Raw genomic sequence first — 27985 nt, 5'->3', positions numbered from 1 at the left:
AATATACTACGTGGCTCTGTGCTGTATACTACGTCACTGGGCAATATACTACGTGGCTGGGCAATATACTACGTGGCTGGGCAATATACTACGTGACTGGGCAATATACTACGTGACTGGGCAATATACTATGTGGCTGGGCAATATACTACGTGGCTGGGCAATATACTACGTGACTGCAATATACTACGTGGGTGGGCAATATACTACATCGCTGGGCAATATACTACGTGGCTGGGCAATATACTACGTGGCTGGGCAATATACTACGTGACTGGGCAATATACTATGTGGCTGTGCAATATACTACGTGGGTGGGCAATATACTATGTCGCTGGGCAATATACTATGTGGCTGGGCAATATCCTACGTGGCTGGGCAATATACTACGTGACTGTGCAATATACTACGTGAATGGGCAATATACTACGTGGCTGGGCAATATACTACGTGAATGGGCAATATACTACGTGGCTGGGCAATATACTACGTCACTGGGCAATATACTACGTGGCTCTGTGCTGTATACTACGTCACTGGGCAATATACTACGTGGCTGGGCAATATACTACGTGGCTGGGCAATATACTACGTGGCTGGGCAATATACTACGTCACTGGGCAATATACTACGTGGCTCTGTGCTGTATACTACGTCACTGGGCAATATACTACGTGACTGGGCAATATACTACGTGGCTGGGCAATATACTACGTGGCTGGGCAATATACTACGTGGCTGGGCAATATACTACGTGACTGTGCAATATACTACGTGACTGTGCAATATACTACGTGGCTGGGCAATATACTACGTGGCTGGGCAATATACTATGTGGCTGGGCAATATACTACGTGGCTGGGCAATATACTACGTGGATGGGCAATATACTACGTGGCTGGGCAATATACTACGTGGCTGGGCAATATACTACGTGGCTGGGCAATATACTACGTGGCTGGGCAATATACTACGTGGCTGGGCAATATACTACGTGGCTGGGCAATATACTACGTGGATGGGCAATATACTACGTGGCTGGGCAATATACTATGTGGCTGGGCAATATACTACGTGGCTGGGCAATATACTACGTGGCTGGGCAATATACTACGTGGCTGGGCAATATACTACGTGGCTGGGCAATATACTACGTGGATGGGCAATATACTACATGGATGGGCAATATACTACGTGGCTGGGCAATATACTACGTGGATGGGCAATATACTACGTGGCTGGGCAATATACTACGTGGCTGGGCAATATACTACGTGGCTGGGCAATATACTACGTGGGTGGGCAATATACTACGTGGCTGGGCAATATACTACGTGGCTGGGCAATATACTACGTGACTGTGCAATATACTACGTGACTGTGCAATATACTACGTGGCTGGGCAATATACTACGTGGCTGGGCAATATACTATGTGGCTGGGCAATATACTACGTGGCTGGGCAATATACTACGTGGCTGGGCAATATACTACGTGGCTGGGCAATATACTACGTGGATGGGCAATATACTACGTGGCTGGGCAATATACTACGTGGCTGGGCAATATACTACGTGGCTGGGCAATATACTACGTGGCTGGGCAATATACTACGTGGCTGGGCAATATACTACGTGGCTGGGCAATATACTACGTGGATGGGCAATATACTACGTGGCTGGGCAATATACTATGTGGCTGGGCAATATACTACGTGGCTGGGCAATATACTACGTGGCTGGGCAATATACTACGTGGCTGGGCAATATACTACGTGGCTGGGCAATATACTACGTGGCTGGGCAATATACTACGTGGATGGGCAATATACTACATGGATGGGCAATATACTACGTGGCTGGGCAATATACTACGTGGATGGGCAATATACTACGTGGCTGGGCAATATACTACGTGACTGGGCAATATACTACGTGGATGGGCAATATACTACGTGGCTGGGCAATATACTACGTGGCTGGACAATATACTACGTCACTGGGCAATATACTACGTGGACATGCATATTCTAGAATACCCGATGCGTTAGAATCGGGCCACCATCTAGTACTGTATATGTGCTCTGTGTAGACATATATATGTGCTCTGTGTATACACACACATACTCATATAGTTGTAAGGGTTAACAGCATAACGCTGCAGCTTAATACAGCGTCACCCGGCACGTCCACCAACGGTAAGTCTGGAGCCAATGCTCCTTCCCTCACACACGGGGATTAGCTACATTAGTTCAGGTTACATGCTACATAAAATGGCGGGGACCCTTTAAACAACTCCGCGCACCAACTTCCCTGGAGTTTGGCGGTTGTCCGGGTTACTACCCTTCCCCCACCCCGAGCCAATCACCTCCTCCCGCCATTGCCGGCGCCAAAGCCCAGTACCCGCCCTGATTCTTGTCAAGGAGACTGAAGCGGAGGGCAGGGACGTAATTTAAAGACACGCCTACCGCGTTAGTCAAGATGACGAACGTGGTGACGTCAGTCAGTTGTAGCCAATGTTAATGTGATAGTTGAGAGAGTTGGGAGTGGAACGTTGGCTGGTGACGTCAGAGGGAGAGGATAGCAACAGTTGCCTTGAGACCCCCGGCGCCATAGTGACTGTAGCCGTGGAGACTGTTACTTGCCAACCGGAGACACAGGATCAGCAGTGGCCGGAGGAACAACCCGGGACCGCGGGGCCACAAGTTTCACATCACGCAGCTAACCGCACGGGGAGCCGGAGCCAGGTGAACCGCTCACCGTACAGCCCCTAGTGCGGCGGGGATGGGGGAGGAAGGTCGGGCCACGGAAGTAGATGGGTCGTAGAGTGCTCCAAGAAGTGGCTGCAGATCCGGGCAGCGACATAGGAACCCTTTAGTGGCCAGCTATATCCATACGTGTGTGTGTGTGTGTGTATGTATGTGTATGTGTGTGTGTGTATAGTCATATATGTGTAGTTGTGTGTGTGTGTGTGTATAGTCATATATGTGTAGTTGTGTGTGTGTGTGTGTGTGTGTGTGTGTGTGTATATATAGTTATATATGTGTGTATAGTTATATATGTGCATAGTCGTGTGCACGTATAGTCATATACAGTACAGACCAAAAGTTTGGACACACATTCTCATTTAAAGATTTTTCTGTATTTTCATGACTATGAAAATTGTACATTCACACTGAAGGCATCAAAACTATGAATTAACACATGTGGGATTATATACTTAACAAAAGTGTGAAACAACTGAAAATATGTCTTATATTCTAGGTTCTTCAAAGTAGCCACCTTTTGCTTTGATGACTGCTTTGCACACTCTTGGCATTCTCTTGATAAGCTTCAAGAGGTAGTCACCGGGAATGGTTTTCACTTCACAGGCGTGCCCAGTCAGGTTTAATAAGTGGGATTTCTTGCCTTATAAATGGTGTTGGGACCATCAGTTGTGTTGTGCAGAATTCTGGTGGATACACAGCTGATAGTCCTACTGAATAGACTGTTAGAATTTGTATTATGGCAACAAAAAAGCAGCTAAGTAAAGAAAAACGAGTGGCCATCATTACTTTAAGAAATGAAGGTCAGTCAGTCCGAAAAATTGGGAAAACTTTGAAAGTGTCCCCAAATGCAGTTGCAAAAACCATCAAGCGCTACAAAGAAACTGGCTCACATGAGGACCGCCCCAGGAAAGGAAGACCAAGAGTCACCTCTGCTTCTGAGGATATGTTTATTCGAGTCACCAGCCTCAGAAATCACAGGTTATCAGCAGCTCAGATTAGAGACCAGGTCAATGCCGCACAGGGTTCTAGCAGCAGACACATCTCTACAACAACTGTTAAGAGGAGACTTTGTGCAGCTGGCCTTCATGGTAAAATAGCTGCTAGGAAACCACTGCTAAGGACAGGCAACAAGCAGAAGAGACTTGTTTGGGCTAAAGAACACAAGGAATGGACATTAGACCAGTGGAAATCTGTGCTTTGGTCTGATGAGTCCAAATTTGAGATCTTTGGTTCCAACCACCGTGTCTTTGTGTGACACAGAAAAGGTGAACGGATGGACTACATGCCTGGTTCCCACCGTGAAGCATGGAGGAGGAGGTGTGATGGTGTGGGGGTGCTTTGCTGGTGACACTGTTGGGGATATATTCAAAATTTAAGGCATATTGAACCAGCATGGCTACCACAGCATCTTGCAGCAGCCTGCTATTCCATCTGGTTTGTGTTTAGTTGGACCATCATTTATTTTTCAACAGGACAATGACCCCATACACACCTCCAGGCTGTGTAAGGGCTATTGACCAAGAAGGAGAGTCATGGGTGCTACGCCAGATGCCCTGGCCTCCACAGTCACCAGACCTGAACCCAATCGAGATGGTTTGGGGTGAGCTGGACACAAAGTGAAGGCAAAAGGGCCAACAAACGCTAAGCATCTCTGGGATCTCCTTCAAGATTGTTGGAAGACCATTCCCGGTGACTACCTCTTGAAGCTCATCAAGATAATGCCAAGAGTGTGCAAAGCAGTCATCAAAGCAAAATGTGGCTACTTTGAAGAACCTAGAATATAAGACATATTTTCAGTTGTTTCACACTTTTTTTTAAGTATATAATTCCACATGTTTTGATGCCTTCAGTGTGAATGTACAATTTTCATAGTCATGAAAATACAGAAAAATCTTTAAATGAGAAGGTGTGTCCAAACTTTTGGTCTGTACTGTATGTATGTGTGCACGTATAGTCGTGTGTGTGTGTGTGTGCGTACAGTCGTATGTGTGTGTATATACAGATATAAATGTGTTTAGTCATATACCTGTGTGTGGGTGTCTCTGCGTGTTTAGTCATGTGCACATGCAGTTATACACGTGTATGTGTGTGTATGTATATATATATATATATATATATATATATATATATATATATATATATATATATCTCTATCTATATCACACACACACACACACACACACACACACACACACACACACACACACACACACCTGTATACAGTTATGTGTGCATTTATCTAGTGAGATTGTAGTGTGAGGACAGAACTTTCGTGTCTTGTTGCTGTGCTGAAGTTTAGCAGTTTCCATAGAGACCCTTCCATGAGATGCGGGTGATGCCCGGCTCTCCATCACGCCCCTGCCTATAGAAGTTGTGCTTCCCAGTGCTGTGGCTGGGGTGCACTGACTCTTCTATGGTGAATGTGCCCTGTATGGAGCTGGTGCACAGTGTTGTGCAGAGGGCACTCGGCCGTTGCTCCTGTTCTGTGTCGCTCTCCTCTGACCTTAGATCAGCAGATGGCGTCTCTGACCCCCCTGTTGTGTCACCTGGCATCTCCATGGTGCGGTGTATGGCATGTCCAGGGTTGGGTGGGCTTGGCTGCGCCTTCTTGTGTGTGTATATGTAGTGTGGTTGATGACTTTCACTTACAGACCTGTTATATACCTTCACATGTGTCCTGGACGAACTATATCGCTGTATATTTATTGCTTCCCTCTGTGTTTCCTACCGACGTCTTTATATCTGGAAGGCAGGACTGTTTATTTTTGTTGCCGTTGGATACCAAACAGCTGTGCAGCCCTTGCCGTGTACAATCGTATCCACAAAGCAGTTATGTTCCATGTGAAAGTGCACAGAAACTAAACCTCTGCTAGACATATCATTTTATTTACTCCATGGTAAGATCTGGTAATGTCTTGGCTTTCCAGGAGATCTAACCCAGCTCCTGTGGCAAGCACTTCTTATCTGTATCTCCTATATGTTGGGTATTTTACCTGTTTCTACATATATATGCACATAAGGGTAAGTATGTGTGTAAAGTTTGAGCCCTTTGGTGGTCCATAGTAGATAGAAGTAGGCCCAGTGACACCTATCACTGGGGACTTAGTCCCTTCCTCCTCGGAGACCGATCACTTGTACTTTGGCATTGGGCACTCGCTACTATACTACTATGATGAGCACGTCGGCATTGTTCTTACACTGTTTCTATAGTTACCACTGCCGGGGCTTTGTTGGAATGAAAAACCGGTGGGCTGAATTTAATGATCAATGTATGTCCCGGGCTTCACCCATTTCCTTTCAATCAGGAATATAAAGAAATACACATTAGATACAAGTTGGCCTGAATCCACCTATTTTGTCTGATATTGTGTCTGTGGATATAAGGATCAGGTAATTGGAATTCTGTCACCCGATCCTTTTATTCCACGTGCAGATAAGCCACTGCCAGGTGATTCTGGCAGTGGGTCTTGTAAAAAGCGCAGAAACGGAGCCAAGTGATCCCGTGAATGGTGGAGTCGGGATGAGCAGTCAGCCAAACCATAGTTTGCTGGGCTTAAGGGTTTGTTCTCATGTTGCAGTCTTATAGCACACTGTGTCTCCTCTTGCAGTGGGACTACATTATATGAATACCCAATGCTTTGGGGTCCTTATTAAAGAGGTTTCTGGTACTTAAAAGGTTCAGAATAGTTTTGTCTAGGGAACTAATCACTATAGCATTAAAATGGTCGCTGTCTTGTTGTACTGATAAAATCCTGTATGTTAGGATACGTGCCTGTCAGCAGCTCCTCTGCTGGGACCTGAGAATACTTATACCATATACTGCCATACAGAATGACAGGGTGGACAGCAGTGTGAGCAGCCTCTTCTTACCTCCGCACCGCTGGTATCTCCAGTATTAGATCAGATACACAGGGTGGACAGCAGTGTGAGCAGCCTCTTCTTGCCTCCGCACCGCTGGCATCTCCAGTATTAGATCAGATACACAGGGTGGACAGCAGTGTGAGCAGCCTCTTCTTACCTCAGCACCGCTGGTATCTCCAGTATTAGATCAGATACACAGGGTGGACAGCAGTGTGAGCAGCCTCTTCTTACCTCAGCATTCCCGGTATCTCCAGTATTAGATCAGATACACAGGGTGGACAGCAGTGTGAGCAGCCTCTTCTTACCTCGGCACCGCTGGTATCTCCAGTATTAGATCAGATACACAGGGTGGACAGCAGTGTGAGCAGCCTCTTCTTACCTTAGCATTCTTGGTATCTCCAGTATTAGATCAGATACACTGGGTGGACAGCAGTGTGAGCAGCCTCTTCTTACCTCAGCACCGCTGGTATCTCCAGTATTAGATCAGATACCCAGGGTGGACAGCAGTGTGAGCAGCCTCTTCTTACCTCAGCACCGCTGGTAACTCCAGTATTAGATCAGATACACAGGGTGGACAGCAGTGTGAGCAGCCTCTTCTTACCTCAGCACCGCTGGTATCTCCAGTATTAGATCAGATACCCAGGGTGGACAGCAGTATGAGCAGCCTCTTCTTACCTCAGCACCCCTGCTATCTCCAGTATTAGATCAGATACCCAGGGTGGACAGCAGTGTGAGCAGCCTCTTCTTACATCAGCACCGCTGGTATCTCCAGTATTAGATCAGATACACAGGGTGGACAGCAGTGTGAGCAGCCTCTTCTTACATCAGCACCGCTGGTATCTCCAGTATTAGATACCCAGGGTGGACAGCAGTATGAGCAGCCTCTTCTTACCTCAGTACTTCTGGTATCTCCAGTATTAGATCAGATACACAGGGTGGACAGCAGTATGAGCAGCCTCTTCTTACCTCAGCACCGCTGGTATCTCCAGTATTAGATCAGATACACAGGGTGGACAGCAGTGTGAGCAGCCTCTTCTTACCTCAGCACCGCTGGTATCTCCAGTATTAGATCAGATACACAGGGTGGACAGCAGTATGAGCAGCCTCTTCTTACCTCAGCACCGCTGGTATCTCCAGTATTAGATCAGATTCACAGGGTGGACAGCAGTGTGAGGAGCCTCTTCTTACCTCAGCACCGCTGCTATCTCCAGTATTAGATCAGATACACAGGGTGGACAGCAGTGTGAGCAGCCTCTTCTTACCTCAGCACCCCTGCTATCTCCAGTATTAGATCAGGTACACAGGGTGGACAGCAGTGTGAGCAGCCTCTTCTTACCTCAGCACCCCTGCTATCTCCAGTGTTAGATCAGATACACAGGGTGGACAGCAGTGTGAGCAGCCTCTTCTTACCTCAGCACCCCTGCTATCTCCAGTATTAGATCAGGTACACAGGGTGGACAGCAGTGTGAGCAGCCTCTTCTTACCTCAGCACCCCTGCTATCTCCAGTATTAGATCAGATACACAGGGTGGACAGCAGTGTGAGGAGCCTCTTCTTACCTCAGCACCCCTGCTATCTCCAGTGTTAGATCAGATACCCAGGGTGGACAGCAGTGTGAGTAGCCTCTTCTTACCTCAGCACCCCTGCTATCTCCAGTATTAGATCAGGTACACAGGGTGGACAGCAGTGTGAGCAGCCTCTTCTTACCTCAGCACCGCTGGTATCCCCAATAATAACTTTATTTCTATTAAGCCAACACATTCCGCAGCACTTTACATTTTAGAGGGGACTTGTATAGACAATAAAAGACATTACAGGAAAAAAAAAAGAATAAAAAGTTTGCTTTGCGCAAAGCAATTGCAAACTTTCAGAGTGTTTTACGGTTGTAGACTTTTTGATGAAATGGGGCTTCAGTGTTTTGCTGCAAAAATTACATCAAAGCTGTCACATAATCACACTTTGTGCATACACCCTCAGCCTGCTCCAGTCATAGAACTGTGCAGTTAGGGGTAGGATTCAGCCAAAGCTGTTTTCTCAGGGAGGAACACATAACCATATGCAAGTTTTAGGCTATGTGCACACGCTGCGGACTGGTGTGCGGATTTTTCCACACTGATTTTGATAAATCTGCAGGGCAAAAACACTGCGTTTTTTTCCTGCGGATTTACCGCGGTTTTTGTGCGGATTCTACTGCGGTTTTACACCTGCGGGTTTTTTTAGTATGGAGGAGGTGTCAAACCGCTGCGGATTCCACACAAAGAATTGACATGCTGCGGAAAATAAACCGCAGCGTTTCCGCACCTTTTTTTTCCGCAGCATGTGCATAGCGGTTTTTGTTTTCCATAGGTTAACATGGTACTGTACACCGCATGGAAAACTGCTGCAGATCCGCAGCGTCAAAAACGCTGCAGATTCGCAGCAAAAACCGCAACGTGAGCACATGGCCTTGGTTCTGGTTTTGATGCGATGTTCACCTCAATTGTACATTATTGTGTCTAACGACAGGTGACCACCTACTACACAGTAATAGTGCCCCCCACCTCACACTCTGCTCAGCTTTCTACGTGTGCATTTATAGTACACACCCTATGAAAATGTCTGAACAAGGCCTAAATAATCCATTGATTGGTCACATGTGACTTGTGACCAGTCCTAACACATTTGGAAATCTTTGCTATTCTGTTGCTGTCACTGGATGTCTCAGGTCACAACCATACTGATTTTTAGAAAAAAAATTGATTACTAATGTCGTCTAAAGATGGGGAAAATACGACTTTGTTTAGTACTGTCCATTTTCATTGCCGACAGGATATCCTACAAATCCTATCCTATAAAGCTGACTCTTGGGACAGGCTGATGGCCAAAAGCCATCATTCTACAATGTGTAAAGGGCCATTTAATGGCTTTTATGGGGCCTTCAGAACTCGTATAGAGGCGCACATACTTTTGTTCTTTTAAAATGTGACGAGAGAAGTGTCACGTTCCGTCGGACACCGTAGAGCTGCGAAGTGTGGCCGCACAAGACGTTCCCACAGCGAGCTTTAGGCCGAGTGTACACACAGCTTGTAAGACAAGACGTTTCCCGCTCCTCAGGGCTTAACTGATGGCAGAGCTGGCACTGAGGTGAGGGCAGGATGAGATGAGTTAGCACTTTTATTACATTTCTTGTGTTCGCTATTGAGGTAGTAATCAGATTTTTCTAGTAAGTATATCCAGGATTTATGCAGTGGTCTTTACGGCCTACTACATGGACACTCTGACCTTGGAGTCAGGATCAAAGGCTGGCATGTACATCAATTGACTAATCTTGGGCCACTTTCCACATGTAGTGCTTAGTTCCATACACTAGCTATCATTTGCATAGCATAGTAGCTGTGTATCTGGTTGAATGTCTGTACATACGGGCACGCTGCAGTGTTTGCTTGCTGTCCGCACTGTGTGCAGCGTATATCTATTTGCAGATCTGTAATGAGACCGTTGTCATTTAAGCCAGCAGGACATTTCGGTCTAGCCATCACTCCTGGTTGTGTGGGCACATACCTAAGCAGATGCCTCATTATCACGTTTCAGGGAGTATAATCGATATGGACATGATGTTGTCCGTCCAGTTGTGGTATAGTATATGTTGCCGAAAAAAACGTTTATCAAGGGGATACATTAGTCTTGGTAATATGATCCGTTTGGATGTAGTCAGGGTCACGTGGGAGGTCTTGTGGGATATCGGGTGCAGCTTCTTTTACTAGAGTATTGACCACCAGTAACCGAACGTGGTTCTACCATAACGTCCCCTCGTATTGCTCAGTCCTTGAACATAAGTAAGATTGGCATGTCCACGTGGTGGACCTCTTCATGCTGTTTTCTACCCTTCTCTTTAGTTCTACATAGAAGCTTTTATACCATACACTATATGATCCATACGTCAGTTCTCCATGTCTTTTGTTAACTCTTCTAAAAGAGTAAAGGTCCGTGTGGACAGATTTGTTTTTCCTGAAGATCCAAGCTTTAAACCTCCTCCGCGCCACCTGTATCCTGATGCCTCCAGGCGCTATTTAAAATACGCCGGCATCACACTGTTTTCATATTTAACTCTGGTCTCCTTGGTTCCCACACTAAACACAAGGGGACTTCCCATAAACCTCGTCGAGCAGAGACACCTACTGGTTAGAGGAACACGGTTAGATTAAGCTTTTCTTTACTCCCCCTTAAACACATTTAACTTCTAAATCTGACTGTGGAATTTTTTGCCTGGCATGGAGGCGAGCGTATTTTTAAATCTGACTCCGCACTGCTTGATTAAAGTGACAGGCCTCTGCAATGCCTTACTGTGCCGTGTTATCAGACTGATCTCGTCCATAAATTACCGGCAATGAATACCGGTGATAATATTGCTGAAATGCCTACATGACGTGGCGATCAGCAGTGACCGGTGGGCAGACATTGGCCTGCAGATGCACTAGGGTCTGAATGGCACACTTGATTTCTCAGTTTTTTGACCATTGCACAGGATTTTATCTTTATTATCACTGTAATTTTATTTTTAATGATGTTTCTTTACAATATGAATAAGCAGGAGGAAAGTAATGACAACCCTAGAGTTGATTAACATCGGGTTTCACGACCAAGTCTATCGACCACGACAATGTTTGGTCGCTGGACGGGAGCCGTGAGAACCGCTTCTTACTTGGCTTTTCCTTTGATCAGTCTCTCTGCTGTGGCATCACATGAGGGTCACAGCACATTGATGAGGTCACTCCAGGCCGGCTTATCGAAAAAAGAGATGCTGATGTCGCCTGGTAAGAGGCGGTTCTCATGGCTCCCAGCAAGTGACCAGAAATGACTGACATGGCAGATGGACTGGGTCATGTGGATCAATTCACTCAATCTCTAGTTACTACCAACCTACTTCTGTAGTAGTCAAATGTATAGCCATGGGTACTTTTTTTAAAGATAAATACGGTAGTATCTGTTGTGTGTTTTGTATTTTTTTGGGGGGTAGGCAATGCTAATAACAAGCAGGGTGGTTCTGTGGTTTCCTTGTTGTGACCCTTCTGTGCTCTGAGCTGAGTCACTGGCCTGTTCCTCATTAAAAGGAAATGTTCGTTATATGAAGAAAAACTTCTAAAACTGCCAAATATAAGCAGATTCGACCACAAATTAACTCAAAAGACTCAAGAATTCTTGATCTTAAGGCACGCCTATTTGGACGCTTAATGCATGGGTTCTTTCCATTAAATAGTATTCTGTGTACCATTAGATCATTATACATACTCTTGTTACAAAACATAAAGATAGCGTCGCTGTTTAGGTCGCTGTAGAGACGTCAAACACAGCAGCTCCACAACGATGCAGGAGCGATCCAGTGACGTAACGGCGACTCACTTATCGTTCTCGCTGGTTGTTAGCTCCATGTAAAACATTGCTGACATCGTTGCTTTTGCTGTCAAACACGACGATACACGCCGACCTGACGACCAAATAAAGTTCTGGACTTCTAGCTCTGACCAGCGATGGCACAGCGGGATCCAGATCGCTGCTGCGTGTCAAACACAACGAGATCGCTAACCAGGACGCTGCAACGTGACGGATCGTTGTCGTTCTCGTTGTAAAGTTGCTGAGTGTGAAGGTACCTTTAGTGTCGGTGTGTAAATATATTAAATAAAACCACTGCAAACTATGTCTGTGGAAAGTGTTTGAATGGCATCTACTGTATATCACTCCATTGCATGAGCTAGTTAATATCCAGGTTATTCAACTTTGACCTTTTGAGCTGACCTTTTACACACCAACCTCCAAATATTATTAATGGTGTTTTCCCAGTATTACAACTACTGGCATGATATGGACAAGTTACTCTCTTCTGGCTCATTGACAGGTCTTTGGCTCTCATACAAGTGAACGCGGCCTGAGGCTGCAGAGCTGTAAGTGCGTCGTCACATACCGTATATACACAACTTCAAAATGAAATGTCTCCCTGCTTACGGTCATAAAGGGATCAAGTTTGGGGGAGTATATGTTTTTGATAGGTTCCCTTTAACACCAAAAAGTGTTTCTATCAACATACTAAAACTGTAGTTTTTTTTTCTGACACTTCGGTGTATCTATTTGCTAATGAAAGTGTTTTAAACCATTTGTATGCAGTGCTATAGGCTCCATTCACACCAAACTCTAAAATGATGGATACTTGGTTCTTCAATAATCTTATTTAATGCATTGGAAGTATCGTGTAACAGGGAGTGGACTACCTGGTATTACCCCAGGCTAGTAGCATCATGACCTCCATCTATACATCAAATATTCATCAGCCTTTATTGTGCATTATTTACTAGCAGCCATATTCTATTGCTGCACTCGCATTATTGGAACATCATTGAGTTTTCTAATTTCCATATTATCCATGTGACGCCTACAGAATGCCCATCGCTCCTGCTAGTGGATGTGACTGTCCGTCGCTCCTGCTGGTGGATGTGACTGTCCATCGCTCCTGCTAGTGGATGTGACTGTCCGTCGCTCCTGCTGGTGGATGTGACTGTCCGTCGCTCCTGCTGGTGGATGTGACTGTCCGTCGCTCCTGCTGGTGGATGTGACTGTCCATCTCTCCTGCTGGTGGATGTGACTGTCCATCTCTCCTGCTGGTGGATGTGACTGTCTGTCGCTCCTGCTAGTGGATGTCAATGTCCATCTCTCCTGCTGGTGGATGTGACTGTCCGTCGCTCCTGCTGGTGGATGTGACTGTCCATCGCTCCTGCTAGTGGATGTGACTGTCCATCGCTCCTGCTAGTGGATGTGACTGTCCATCTCTCCTGCTGGTGGATGTGACTGTCTGTCGCTCCTGCTAGTGGATGTCAATGTCCATCGCTCCTGCTGGTGGATGTGACTGTCCATCGCTCCTGCTAGTGGATGTGACTGTCCATCGCTCCTGCTAGTGGATGTGACTGTCCATCTCTCCTGCTGGTGGATGTGACTGTCTGTCGCTCCTGCTAGTGGATGTCAATGTCCATCTCTCCTGCTGGTGGATGTGACTGTCCGTCGCTCCTGCTAGTGGATGTGACTGTCCATCTCTCCTGCTGGTGGATGTGACTGTCTGTCGCTCCTGCTAGTGGATGTCAATGTCCATCGCTCCTGCTGGTGGATGTGACTGTCCGTCGCTCCTGCTGGTGGATGTGACTGTCCGTCGCTCCTGCTGGTGGATGTGACTGTCCGTCGCTCCTGCTGGTGGATGTGACTGTCCGTCGCTCCTGCTAGTGGATGTGACTGTCCATCTCTCCTGCTGGTGGATGTGACTGTCCGTCGCTCCTGCTAGTGGATGTCAGTGTCCATCGCTCCTGCTGGTAGATGTGAATGTGGTTGTGAGCATCGGCAGGAGGTAAAAGGAGAAGGAGAAGTTCTTCTGCGTAGATGGCCACAATCTTCTTGAAGGTCAGCAATGACTGTTAGCAAAGCAGCCTTTATCTATAAAAAAAAAAAAAAATACTTTTAAAATATTTTGTATGTGATTGTGAAATATACATATCAGACGTGGTGTTTTAGATGGGAGGTGACACACTTCATGAGGGTGACCAGCTTTAGAAAATCCTTTGCCAAAAATCCTCTCAGGGAATTGTGATTTAGGCCAGGTTCAGAGAAGAGTATTTTCGGTCAGTGTGTTGTCCGCAATGGACTCCACACCGATTCATGCCTGTCGGTGTACAAGTGCACATTAGCACACGGGATGGACTACTCTTTAGAGATGAGAAGAGGGCATCTAATGACACACCGCTCCATGATGCAGCCAAGTTCAGAGCTGCACACAGGATGCCTTGTCTGAACCCGGTCTTAGATAACAGGGGGTTCGACATTTTTCAGCTCTATCATCTGGAGCAACCAGTGTGTTCGCCCATTGTATGAACGTCCATTTGAACCCTGCAATGATTCAGTAGCTTATAAAATAATGTCAATATATTCACGTTAGACTAGGCACTGATCTGCTGTACCTGGCAGCGACTGCTACACATCGAACTGAGCAGTGCTGTTCAACTCCATTCAATGTTTACATCCAGCTGCTGCTAGGGTTGAGATCAGTGAATTGCTGGGGGTCCTGATCCTACTAATCTGATATTGATTAACTATCCTAAGTACAGGTCATCAATATTACATGCTCAGATGTTTTTAAAGGGAGTCTGTCACAATGTTTTTGCCACCCAACCCGAGCGCCCCATGTTGTAGGTGCATAGATATTGTTTCCAGCGATGTACCACTTACTTGGCTTTCTGTAGTTTTGATAAAAAGCATTGTTTTCTCAGCATAAGAGTGTCATGAGGAGTATTAAACCTGCTGTGATGTAGTCCTCCATATTCATGCTCTCTGTATAACCCCAGCACTGATTGGCAGCTGTCTGCCTATGCACAGTGTTCACAAGCATTAGTGTGGGCAGATCTCCGCATTTAAAGAAATGGTAGATCTGCAGCAGATTTAGCAATGTTTTATCAAAACTGCAGCAAGCAGCCCAGTAAGGGGTACATCGATGGAATCGGGGTCTCTGCACCGACATCAGGCTGCTCCCAGATGGGTTAGCGTAAACCTGGTGACAGCTTCTTTTTAAAGCGTAATTAAACGTTAGCATTTTTCATATGTGAGGGTTTTGGGGTCCTGAGACTCCTCCTAAGAGCAGAAGTGCTCAGTTACAGAAAGTCTCCGGACCTCTGTCCATCATCCTGCCCATGGTCTAGCATAGGCTGAGCACTTCTGCCTGTAGTGATCCATGGGTGTTTCGGGTAGAACTGCCAAACAATCCATATTCTGTGACTTTCTGGTCTAATCCTCACCTCTCTCCCTGACGTGTCTGAGCTTGCTGTTCTAGGTTTTTGTGTTTTTTTTTCTCCTTTCTTCACTTCTGTGAGAACACATTCCTCAGATTCCTTATTGCTACACTGAGCCTAATTGTTGGGCCCAAGACAACCCCTGGCGAGGACATTAGATTTGCATTACAATACGGTAGATAAAGATGGCGGCCCTGTACCGGTGTGTCACCGTTGGTTCGTCTGCATTGTTTGCTTTCTATCTTATGTAAACCCTTTGAACATGTACACGATTAACGGTAAAGTGATAAATAATTCTAGATGGTCTTTCTAGCACATGCCATATTTCAGAAGTGATGAGAATAAGCGTTGGGATTTGTGAGGCCAACAGTGCAATGTCCTGTAAGATGTATATGCGGCCCCCATGGCGGTGGGTCTTTACAGCTGGATGACGCCATTTCATGTGAATCGGGGTCCTGAAGGTTGGAGATCAGTATTAGTATATAGACTGTGATGAGACCGGCCTGACATCACTGTATATAGTGTGTATGTATGTATATATGCATGTATGTATGTGTGTGTGTGTGTGTATATATATATATATATCTCCCTGCTGTGTTTCTCTAAACCTAGGCAGATATCAATTGCTTTCAGCTTACGATGTGTCTAGATCTGATAATATATTGCCAAAAAGCATTAATATTATTTCATTAGGAAATGAGAAATGCTTCTCTGAAGCAGCAGCGCTGGAATAAAGCGTATCTCTGCTCTCCCTCCCTCCACATTTCCCCCAGTCTGGTATAATAGATGACACATTGCCTAGTTAATGGCAGAAAGCAGAGCAGCATACAGTAGGGGAGGGCGACGGGGGTGGGGTGGAGTGGCGTATTGTTTAGTTTGGGATGTAATCTGTGAGTTGCCCGGCAACTAGATCATGGATACAGGAGTGGACTGCAGTTGCTCCTAGCAACCGTTGTTTGCAGAGTAACAATCCGGAGGAAAGCAAACAGAGCCAAGCATGGCAGTCTCTGCTCTCCACATGGAACATCTGCATCTGTTTTCCTGCTGATTAAACATGGTCTGACCTCTGCTCTCCAGCAAGCCGCTGAAATCTCCGCAGCACCCCGGCCTGTGTGGGCAGAGATGGAGATATCTTATAGATTTCTTTTCAATTTCAAAGCCGTCTCTGAATGTTATCTGACTCTGATTGGTGCAGGAAGTTTAGCAAGTTTTCTTTTCACCTAGAATCCCCAGTAATTGTCCAGGACTTTAACATTGGCCTGTCCTTAGGATAGGTCGTCAATGTCTGATCGGTGGGAGCCGACACCAGCCCCCTCCCGAAAGCTGCTCAATTATGGAGCCGCACCACAGCGGGTACTGCACATCAGCCCCCTGTTTATTTATAGGGGGGGTGGACGTGCAATACCTGTCTGCGGCCACTATTCCGTCTTCTGAGGTGTGCGGCTCCGTAACGGAGCTCTTCCGGCCACCGAGATCAGACCTTGGTGACCTGTCCTAAGGATAGACCACTAATGTTAGTCCTGGACAGTCCCTTTAATCCTTAGACCGTTTTCTGATACCAGGCCTGACTTTCATAGCACGCTGGCTACAATAAGGCCTCGTTCAGATGTCCGTAAAAAGGTCTGAGTTTCATCAGCATTTTTGTTCCGATTTTTGTCAGTGTTAGCTTTTACTAATGTTTCATTAGTGATTTTCACATATGAGAAAAACAAAAAATGCCAAGCTTCTGCTCTCCGTAACAATGTTAATCATGGACTGCACACTCAATGGCCCCTTAGACTTTTATGGGTAAATTTGATCTGAGACTTGGACCAAAATCTGACCTTTTTGTGCTTCTTTTTCTTTTTTTTTAAACCAGACATGTGAACATCCCCATAGACTATAATGGTTACATGTTCTATGTATGGAAAACTCTGCTAAAACGCCTACGTGACTCATTGCCATATGAATGAGGCCCTAGTATTTATACGGTGTTGTATAGAATAATGGTGAATTTTATTTTATAGTTGTAGCCTTTTCATAAAGATGCTCATCCAGGTGGCGTACTGACTTGGAAAGGAAACTGTAATTCCATTGTTGTAAATGGCGGATTCTGGAGTTGTAATATTAGTAAAATCAGGTGCTCGGGAGCATGTTGGAGATGGTGGGATCGTATGTGCATTTTAATGACTGTAATCTTCTGTATATGTAATATGCCATCTCGGCTGTAGGATTAGTGACAGGAAGCCCTGGGCAGTGCCGGCCCCATGAGCCGCCTTTTACCTCGTACGTCTCCATTTCTGAGTACTTCCAGAGATACAATCCTCTGCCGTCTAATGGAGACGAGAAGAATGACCTTTACTAAGGAGGGCTTTGTACAAAAGCTGCCTATAAACATGGTTACCTTCATGGCGACTGCCTAGCACCGTTCTAATGCCACTCTCTTCTCTCCATCTAGTTACCATCATGCAGAGTTCGGACAGCGGCTCAGATTCTGCGACCTCGGTTGCATTACGGACCTCGGCATCAGCTCAAGCACCAGTTGTCCAACCAGTCCCAGCTTCTCAGCAGGTAACGTGCGCCTAATGATGGAAAGATTGCATGCTGAAACCTAAAGGGAATCTACTGCCAGACTTGTTCTAGCCCATCTGAGAAGAGCAGGATGTAGGGGGCAGAAACCCTGATTCCAGCGATGTATCACTCACTTTACTAGTTGCTGAAGTCTTATAAAATCGCTGTTCTATCTGCAGAGCTACCAGTTCTCTGAATGCTGAGCTCTGTATAACCCCGCCCTCATCACTGATTGGCAACTTTCTGCCTATGCACAGTTTACACAGAAAGCTGCCAATCAGTGGAGGTGTCGTTGGACTACCCGGTAACAGGTTTACCAGTCCTCTACTGATAATCTCCAGCTGATTAAAATAGTGCTTTTATCAAAACTGCAGCACATAGTCCAGTAAATGATGCATTGTTTGAATCAGGGTCTATCTTTTTACATTATGCTTTTCTCAGATTGGGTGGGAAACACCTGCTGATAGTATTTCTCTAAAGCCACTGGGCAATTAATTTTCCCAAGAGGCCACATGAGACCATGACTGTTGTGGATGGCCGAACCAATAGGCTGAAATTAACTTTGCTCAATGTTAATATTAGCATATTAATGATAATTATTTTATATTAATATTGTATCACTTGATATTGAGCAGAATTACCGTATGTATGCTGACGCCCCCTTATATACTGTATGAGTCCTCACATAGCCCCCTTATATACCATGAGTCCCCCATATACAGAGTGAAAATCCACTTAGCATTTCTATATACTGTATGAGAATAAGTACATTGTGAGCCCCCTGTGTGCAGTATGCGTGCCACCCACATAGCCCCCTGAGTGCAGTGTGCGCCCCCCACATAGTCCTCTGTGTGCAGTATGCGTGCCACCCACATAGCCCCCTGAGTGCAGTGTGCGCCCCCCCACATAGCCCTCTGTGTGCAGTATGCGTGCCGCCACATAGCCCCTTATATATAGTATGAGACCTCACATGGCCTCCTACATACATGCAAACGTCCCATACGCATATGGGGAAAAAAAAGAAACAAAAAAAGCAGCCCATACCTTACCCCCCTTAAACCCTCCCCGCCACTCCTGTACACTGACTCTCTTCACAGCGGACATGATGTGATGACACCATTGCGTCCGCTGTCTCAAGTGCACATGCTGATTTGTGGAAGATGGAGCTGGTGGCACTGTCCTCCACCAATGTATTTACCTCTCTCAGCATATCAAGGATGCGGTGACATCGGGGAGCGGGCAGCAGTGCAGGTCATGTTGCGGCCCTTGTGCCACTTGTTTCAGCCAATTGGCTGCCGCAGGCTGGACTGGAACAACCTGAGGGCTGGATGTGGCCCACTGGCCGCACATTACCTTGCTCTACCCTTGATGCATTAGAGTCTATTGATTAGACTGACGTTGGTCAAACCCACTAGTATTGATGGGCTCTGCTGACTGTATTGGGAGGGCCTCCCGACAGATAAGGATCTGACGTGTCTGATATTTGGACTGCCAATCCTTTTGTTCTCAGCGCGGTAAGCTGCCGCCAATGTAGTCTGGCAGTGGCTCTTTTATATCTAAAATAGAAGCAGTCACCAGAAAACAGGCAAACTCTGCCGTGCATGGAGGAGTGAGAAGATATAGCAATCTGCCGAACAGTCATTCAATTGGCAACGATCTATTGAGTATGGGGCTCCTTGCTTTTCTAGTTTGCAGTTACAAATCTTTTTTTTTTTTTCCTACATCCTACCGATTTCTTAAGGGACATTATTAGATGATTTTAAGAAAATTGAACAGGAATGGAGATTAATATCCAAGAGCTATATATTGTTTGAGTAGCTTTTAGCCTCACCCACGGAGGCTTCTGAATCTATGGAGGAGAAGTTGTTAAAAACGATTCACTTAGCCTAAAAATAGGACCTAATTTTTTCGTAAAGTATCTTCTCTTTACAACCTCCTGTTAATCACCTTTTCCTTCCAGAGAAGTTTGTCTCAGTCGTCTGGCTCTGCTCCCAAAGGAGCACATGGTCAGGGTGTCTCTGTGCCCAGAGCTCACCAGATACAGCAGCAGGTAAAAGGCCCAAGAAGGTCTCCGCTCAAAGTCTGGCTGCTACTAATCCCCCACTGCCAACCTATCCTGGCAATTCTAAAGCACCGCTGACTGTTGCATCAATTCTAACCCACTCTTGAATTTTACTTTGCTTGTTCTTTAATAACCCAAAATGTACAAGAAAGAGAGGATTATTGTTGTGCTGTGAAGGTAATAACTTGTGTGCCCACCGCCTGATATAGTGGGCATCTAATACTGTTAATATCATTTATCTCTCACATTCAGTGTTATTTATGCAGTTCAGCAATTGCCTATTTGTGTTGTGTTGCTAATAACACATTAATGAAGTATTTTATCTGCAAAACTCATTTTAACAAAGAGAGTCCCATTCTAGTTAAAGGGTTGCTTCACTACTTGTATGTTGATGACCTACCTGCTTTTGTCGGATGATAGCAGTTGTGGAGCTGAAAAGTACAGCTCAGTCAGCTGTGTAGTATCCGCTGCCAGGTACTGCAGATCTGCTCCACAACAGCTATCATCCGGTGAAGTGGGCCTGCAGTACCTGACAGCAGACACTACTACACAGTTGAGTGAGCTGGTCAGATCCACAACTATCATCCGGTCAAGTGGAACGGTACAACTGTCAACTTTGAAGTGTCGTCTGCCAGGTGCTGCAGATCCACTCAAACAGGTGTTAGAGCTGTACTGTTTAGTTCCTCAACTGCTAACATCCAGTTGAGTGGATCTGCTGTACCTGGCAGAGGACACTTCTAATTTGACAGTTGTACCATTCCACTTGACCGGATGATAGTTGTGGATGTGAACCGCTCTCTCCAATGTGTTGCAGTATCTGCTGCCAGGTACTGCAGACCCACTTCATCGGATGATAGCAGTTGTGTAGCTTATCTGCAGTACCTGGCAGCAGATACTATACAGTTTTCAGTTCCTCAGCTGTTGTCAACTGTGTAGTGGCTGGTGTTGGATACTGCAGATCCACTGTGCCGGATGTTGGCAGTTGTGAGCAATACAGCTTAGTCAACTGTGTAGTGTCTGCTGCCAGGTACTGCAGATCCACTCTGCTAGATGTTAGCAGTTTCGGAAGTGAGCTCCATCAATTGGAGTGGCTGATAAAGGGGACTTCAAATCCACTTCTATTCATATAAATAGGGGCAGTTCTGCAGTGCTCAGCAGCAACCACTACACAGTTGAGAAAGCTGTATTGCTAACATCCTTCCTACTCTGGCCCTGAGAACAGCAAATGTTGGGGATGCTGCTTGTCTGACCCCTGTCGATATGATGTTTATGACCTATCCTTCGCATAAGTCCTCAATATAAAGATAGTGGAGCAACACTTATATGCACAAATAGGAAATTTGATGTTGCGATGCAATAGGAAAAGTTCCAACGGGCTTTTACTGTATGCAGTTATTCTCTATATTCGGTGCATGATCACAGTACTTTTATGGCATATACCGTAGTTACTTTTTTGCTTAGGCGTGTCATCACATTTCCACTTATTTTCGCATCTACAGGCGTTAAGCGTTCTAATCTGCAGTGGTCTCTGGTTGCCACTGATCACGTGGTTCGTTTCTGACACTCCAGGGTGATAAAGTGGTTAGTACTCAGAATCCAGCCAGAAATATACCTTTGGGCTGCCAACATAGAGAGCTTTCTGCACATTGGTTTATAGCTCTCTCAATGAAGTCAGTAGCTCCTGTAATATAGTATATAGACATTTAGCAACGTCTAATGGTGATGGGAAGCAGAAGGAAGAGCTCTACAACAAATGTGGAGTGCAGGAGAGGGGTCCAGCCTGGTCCTCTATGCCCCTTATTATAGCTGATGTATTTATTCCACTTGGAAGGTTTTTTGCTGTGTTCTGTGTTGTGGTCAGGCTGAGTCTTGCAGTGACGAGTTCTATACCTTGCGTCATGCTAATAAAAGGGGTTGAAGAACAAAGCTTGCATTTAATGGTGTTGGCCACTAACAAGCAACCTTACACTGCTCTGGTCGCCTGTGCAAATGGCAGTGAGATGCTACCGCATGCTAATATTCCAGCTATTCTGCATCTGCATGACGCCAACAGCTGCTGTACATTACCAGAATACATGTATGTGTTAAGGGGTTTATTGTTATCATCTTACTATAGATCAGTAGGGGTCCCACTGTCGATACCCCCACTGATTAGCTGTAAGGTAATGTGACAAATCTGCAATACCAAGCACAGCCACAAGTATATGAAGATGTCATGGCGTTACCAGGCTGTGCACAGGGCCGCAGCTGATCAGTGGGGTTGTCCATAGAGATGACTAATATTAAAACAAAATAAGATGATGGCTAAAAAGCCATGGCCAGCTCACCGATCCTTGCAGGCGCACGGACCTTCGTCTCGGATCCAGACGAGGGATAATTACAAAGTAGAAACAGAAGGTGCTCCAGCTCCAATAAAAGAGATTCTTTATTAATGGTTAAAATCCAGTGACATAATAAATCCTTGCTGTAATACAAATGTGGGGGTACAGAGCCCATGCAACGCGTTTCGATCGCTGCCGATCTTAATCAATGCATTGATTAAGATCGGCAGCGATCGAAACGCGTTGCATGGGCTCTGTACCCCCACATTTGTATTACAGCAAGGATTTATGTCACTGGATTTTAACCATTAATAAAGAATCTCTTTTATTGGAGCTGGAGCACCTTCTGTTTCTACTTGATGACTAATATTGATGGCCTCTGCTAAGGCCAGACCAACCCTTCTAAAAGTCACAATGGTCCCTTGAAAGTGTAATGCACATACCGTTAATGTCTGTTGGATGACTTGTAAAACAGATCGTACCTCTTATAGATGTTGTGGTGTTAAAGTCATCAGTTCCAACCAATAAAATGGTTTTCAGATTAAGGATTTTTAATATCCCTAAAAGCGTTGTACTTGGCTCCCTGATAGTGAAATGTTGTCACTTCCATGTGTAAATCCAGCCAGAGATGGTAAAAATGGGATTTGTCATTGCAGGTACAAACCGTGCAGCATGTGTACCCTGCACAAGTGCAGTATGTGGAAGGAGATGCTGTGTACACCAATGGAACCATGTAAGTATTCTTTATTCTAGGAACTCTGGCCTCCACAATAACCCCTTCACGACATACGCCGTACATGTACGGCGCTGCTGTAGAGGTGCGTTCCTGCAAACCGGTGTATATGTACGGCGTGATGATCACGGAAGCTCTCACTCCAAGTTCTGGCGCGATCAAAAGCAGGTGATAGCGCTATATGAGAGCGGACACCCTGCGGGCACCGCCCACGATCGGTGCGCCTGTCACGAGTGTTTAACCCTGCTGATGCCGCTATTAATAGTGATATCGGCATCTGCTCCGATTGGCACAACGCGATTGTATTGTACCGGTGGTCTTAATGGTGACCCTGGCTGAAAGATGGCCGCGGGGTCACCCAGGTACGGTGGCCTGTAAGCTCCTGCTCAGACCAGGAGCTGACATGCCTCTTTTCTTCCCTGCGGGCCAGAAACTGATCCAAGACCCTGCAGTGCAAAAGCAAAAGAAATTATGAAATCTTACAATAAATATATTTATGTCAATACAAAAATAAACAAAGTGCACCTATTCGGTATCCCCGGCGAATTCTACGCTCCCAAATCCTAATGCCCCTTCTAAGCCCCACAGTGTGCCTAAACCGCAGTTAGCGTCCACGTTTGGCATTTCTGTGGTGATGAGAACCCGCTGTAATTCACGGGATCTATGTCTCCAGAAGCACGGGCTGGGCACAGTGTACGGGCACTACAATGGCAGATTTGCAGTTTTCACTCAGCAACATCCACTGCTGTCTGTTTCTGGAAAACACCCATGGAGTCAAAATCGTTACTACACCTGTAGATAAATTCCCAAAGGGTTATAATTTCCAAAATGGGGTCACTTTAGGGAGGATTCTGCTCTTCCAGCACTTAGGGGGTCTGTATATAGAGTCCGCAAACTGTTCTACAATAATTTGTGCTCCAGGAGGCAAACAGCGCTCCGTCCCTCCCGAGTCTCTCCGTATGGCTAAGCAGTACTGTACAGCCACATATGGGGTAGTTCTACATTCATTTTTACCCATTTCCCAGTGTGAAAATCTAAAATCTGCAGCTAAAACAATTTTTGTGGTAAAAATGTAATTTATTTTTTTTCACTGCCCAATTATATAAAATTGTGATGAATTAATTGAGAGGTGTGGTTTGTAAAATGGGGTCACTTATGGGGGTTCTGCTGTTTCGGCACCTCAGGGGCTCTGCCAATGTGACATGGCCCCCTCACATCAGTGCAGCAAAACCTGCACTCCAATATGGCGCTTCTTCCCTTCTGAGTTGTGCACTCGGGAGGAATTGTGTGACATATTTTGTGGTACATTTTCTCCTATTGTCCCTTTTTGAAAATTGAAAACTTGGTGCCAAAGTAACATTTTAGTGGTAAAAATGGTAATTGTAAATCTTTAGAGTGTTATACAACTCTGTGAATCACCTAAGGGCTAAAAATGCTCACCACACCCCTACAGTAGATGAATTCCTCAAGAGGTGTAGTTTCCAAAATGCTGTCAGTTGTGGCAGTTTCTGCTGTTTTGGCATGTCGGGGGCTCGTCAAATGTGACACGGCACCTGCAGCTTCAGAATTCAATTGGCGCTCCTTCCCTTCCGAGCCAAACAGTAGTTTTCTCCCACATATGGGGTATCGGCGTGCTCAGGAGAAATTGCACAGCAAATGGGTCCATTTCCTCCTGTTACTCTCGTGAAAATGATACGTTTGGGGCAAAAGGAATATTTTTGAGGGAAAAATTAAGATGTTCATTTTTTTTCCTTCCATATTGCTTTAATTTCTGTCAAGCACTTAAAGGGTTAATAAGCTTCTTAAATGTGGTTTTGAGAACCTTGAGGGGTGCAGTCTTTAGAACGGTGTCACTTTTTGGAATATTTTCTGTCATACAGGCCCCTCAAAGTCACTTCAAATGTGATGTGGTCCCTAAAAAGATTATTTTTGTTAATGTTGGAAAAATGACATTGCTGATAAACCTTTAATTTTAACCCTTCTAACAAAAAATTGTTTCAAAATTGATGCTGATGTAAAGTAGTGGGAAATGTTGTTTTGTACAGCATGACAAACTGGGTTCACGGATATAAAAATTGAAAGTTGGAGAATTGCTGAAAATCAGCCCTGGCTGTACGATTCTGCCGAAGTATGTTAGTGCTTCTGAGCCACTGGGGACTATAGAGAGATGAGACTAGTCCGGCACGACCCGCGGCTGACTCGCTCACCCCCTCAAAGGTGACTGACAGATGTCTGCCCATGTACCCATAAAGGAGAGACCTGTCAATCAACTAGAGTGCTGTGGGGAGAAGTTGTCCTGGTGGTTTGGGGAGCATGAATTGAGTGACCGGTTCCTTTTAAATACATGGACACTGGAAGGGTCTGTGTGTGTGATACCCAAATTTCTGAAAATTAACCTCGCTTATGTGTTATATACAGTATTTTGTCATCAAGCACTTTTCTGTAACCCACTTCCCTACAGTTGACACTGACGTGGTTCCTCCTTTTGGCAGTTTACACCCCTTAGTTGTGTGTTGTATTTTGACTTGATTTCCACCTCTTTTATTTTCATCAACAGCCGAGCAGCTTATTCATACAACGCTGAAGCCCAGATCTACGCTCCGAGCAGCGCCGCCTCATATTTCGACTCTCAAGGCGGAGGTGCCCAAGTGACCACCGTGGTCTCCTCTCCCAGTGCGATCCCCTCTCACAGTATGGTGGGCATCACCATGGATGGGAGCCAAATCATCTCTAGTTCTGGGGCATACCTAATTCATGGTGGTCTGGACAATTCCCGCCATAGTTTATCTCACACTTCTCGTTCCTCTCCCGCAACGGTGCGTATGTGAGATCTGGTATTGAGATTCTGTCTGTGTCGCTTGCTATCTATTGTGTGTATCCAGTAAAGAAACAAAAACTCATGAAGTTTAATAGTCAACTTTAACATGTGCATTCAAACAATTCCAGAAAATACAAGTAGAGGGAGATTCCCATCTCCAGGATCCTATCCCAATGTGTATAGGTGTATTATTATTAATGGTAATAATAATAGCAAACACGTCCAATTAGAATTGTAGCATAGTTCTTCTGATTCACTATGTCGCCCACCCCATGTGCAGGGCATTGCAGTAGCTTGGCCCATTTTACACTTCCTCTGCTGTCTTTTCGTTTGTCATATAGTGCTCTTACACATCTAACAATATTGAGTTTAGATCTATTTGATCATTTTCTATACCTTAGTAAATGGTTTGCTTTAACGTTTTTGTACAGTATGCATAGAATCCATCATGAGATGGGAGATGACAGTTGGTGCTTATAAAGCTCTATGGAGAACTGTAACTCATTTCAGCACTTGCAGCAGAATGTCTGTGCATCTAGCTCCTTCCATCTTCCCATTGCCTCTAGCTCCTTCCATCTTCCCATTGCCTCTAGCTCCTCCCATCTTCCCATTACCTGTAGCTCCTCCCCATCTCCATCGAATTTTAAGAGCACTAACTTTCATCTATCTCCGCAATACGGAAGTCTGTCGTCACCGAATACAGATTTGTGCCCATTAATTGAGAGGAAAAGATCAGTCCACAAGGTGAAAGAAGAAAATTCCTCTGATAAGTATTGCTAAGTTTCTTACTTTCACGTGTACTATTCATGAATAAAATGAAACCGACTGTTTAACGTCCCGATGCTTGCAATGGAAAGCAGCTGGACTTTACCGTGAGCACCTTCACCATCATTAACGGTGCAGTCTGTGTCACCTGGCCAATGGTGCCACGTGGCCCGACGATGCACACTGGAAGCCGAAAACACCAAGCAGAATAGTCTCAGAAAATGTTTAGTGGAATATCCCTTATGAAGAGCCCTAGAAACCAAACCTGTGATCTGTGTTGTTTGGCGCTCTCCGCACCTACATGTGACTTCTGTACCTGTGTCCGCCCTCCCATAACGCTGTGGTCCAGCACTGCCGCTTGTCCGTCTGATTGTCTGTTACCTAACCCAGTGACTGTATTATCCAGCCTCTCCCTGCTCCTTCCATAGTAGTCACTCTCCGAGGTTCTCCTGAATGTGTCGGTGCATGTCGCAGAACAGGAAGGCTTTTTCGGGCCATGTGTTACCCCCATTCCTGCCCATCCATGATCGGGGCTCTGTCTGACGTTTCCTCTGTTTTTTGCATGCTTTCTCTGTAGCTTGAAATGGCGATTGAAAATCTCCAAAAAAATGAAGGCATCACCTCTCACAAAAGCAGCTTGCTCAACAGCCATGTAAGTTCACCTCTAACTTCACAGTCTGCTCGCACAGGAGCTCCTCTGCCCGTCCCAGGAGCTTTACCGGCATGCTTGTATATAACTCCTCTGCACCGTATTTTACGTAGCCATAATACTACTTCCTATACTCTAGTATAATGTGGGCATTGTTTGTTTTTTTTCTTCAATACAGTTGAATACATAGTTTAATTTTCACTGTGCTTTGCCACATAACCAGAAGTGTAACTTGAGTATCCTGGGCCCCAATGCTAATTCTGTAACGGGACCCTCCAGCTACCATGTACTGTTAATAACACTTCTGCTCTATATGTGACAGATGGGCACTTGGGCCCCATCAGACACCAGTGCCTGGGTGCTTAAAGCTCTGTAACAATACACTTGGGCCTTAGATGTCTCTCTCTTTTATCAGTGAAAGTTTAATAGCCAAAAGAACAGTTCTACAAATGTGGCTTCTACATATGACCGATTATACTTTCACTTTGCTGCAGTGCATTAAAGGCACAACACTGCCACCCAGTGGTCAAATACTCAAATAGATCATTTTCGGAAAAAAAAAATGTTTTGCCCTAAATCGTCTTAAAGGGGTTGTCCGGTCCTTAACTACAAGTGTGCAGTCACTTTGTGACTACAGACATGTGAATCCTTACATTGCGAGTAGT

At 45.4% G+C, this 27985-nt stretch overlaps 1 protein-coding gene across 6 annotated transcripts in view; it reads left to right on the top strand.

Moving 5' to 3' along the window:
• The first annotated feature begins 2500 nt into the window (after positions 1-2500).
• The window catches only part of RFX2 (regulatory factor X2), a 56904-nt gene continuing 31419 nt past the window's right edge, over positions 2501-27985 (top strand). For 2 of the 6 annotated variants that reach the window (XM_077273365.1, XM_077273356.1), the window contains exons 1-6: positions 2608-2746; positions 17860-17972; positions 19933-20022; positions 23012-23088; positions 25646-25904; positions 27249-27323. In XM_077273365.1, coding sequence (XP_077129480.1) covers positions 17868-17972; positions 19933-20022; positions 23012-23088; positions 25646-25904; positions 27249-27323 — 606 coding nt within the window. In that variant the 5' untranslated portion in view covers positions 2608-2746; positions 17860-17867. Of the gene's footprint in view, positions 2747-17859; positions 17973-19932; positions 20023-23011; positions 23089-25645; positions 25905-27248; positions 27324-27985 lie in introns of all 6 variants that reach the window. The other 4 variants (XM_077273389.1, XM_077273372.1, XM_077273397.1 and 1 more) reach the window with 3 other exon arrangements.

The sequence above is a fragment of the Ranitomeya variabilis genome, chromosome 1 (assembly GCF_051348905.1).
Source record: "Ranitomeya variabilis isolate aRanVar5 chromosome 1, aRanVar5.hap1, whole genome shotgun sequence".
Lineage (NCBI taxonomy): Eukaryota > Metazoa > Chordata > Amphibia > Anura > Dendrobatidae > Ranitomeya > Ranitomeya variabilis.
This window is presented reverse-complemented; position numbering and strand designations above follow the sequence as displayed.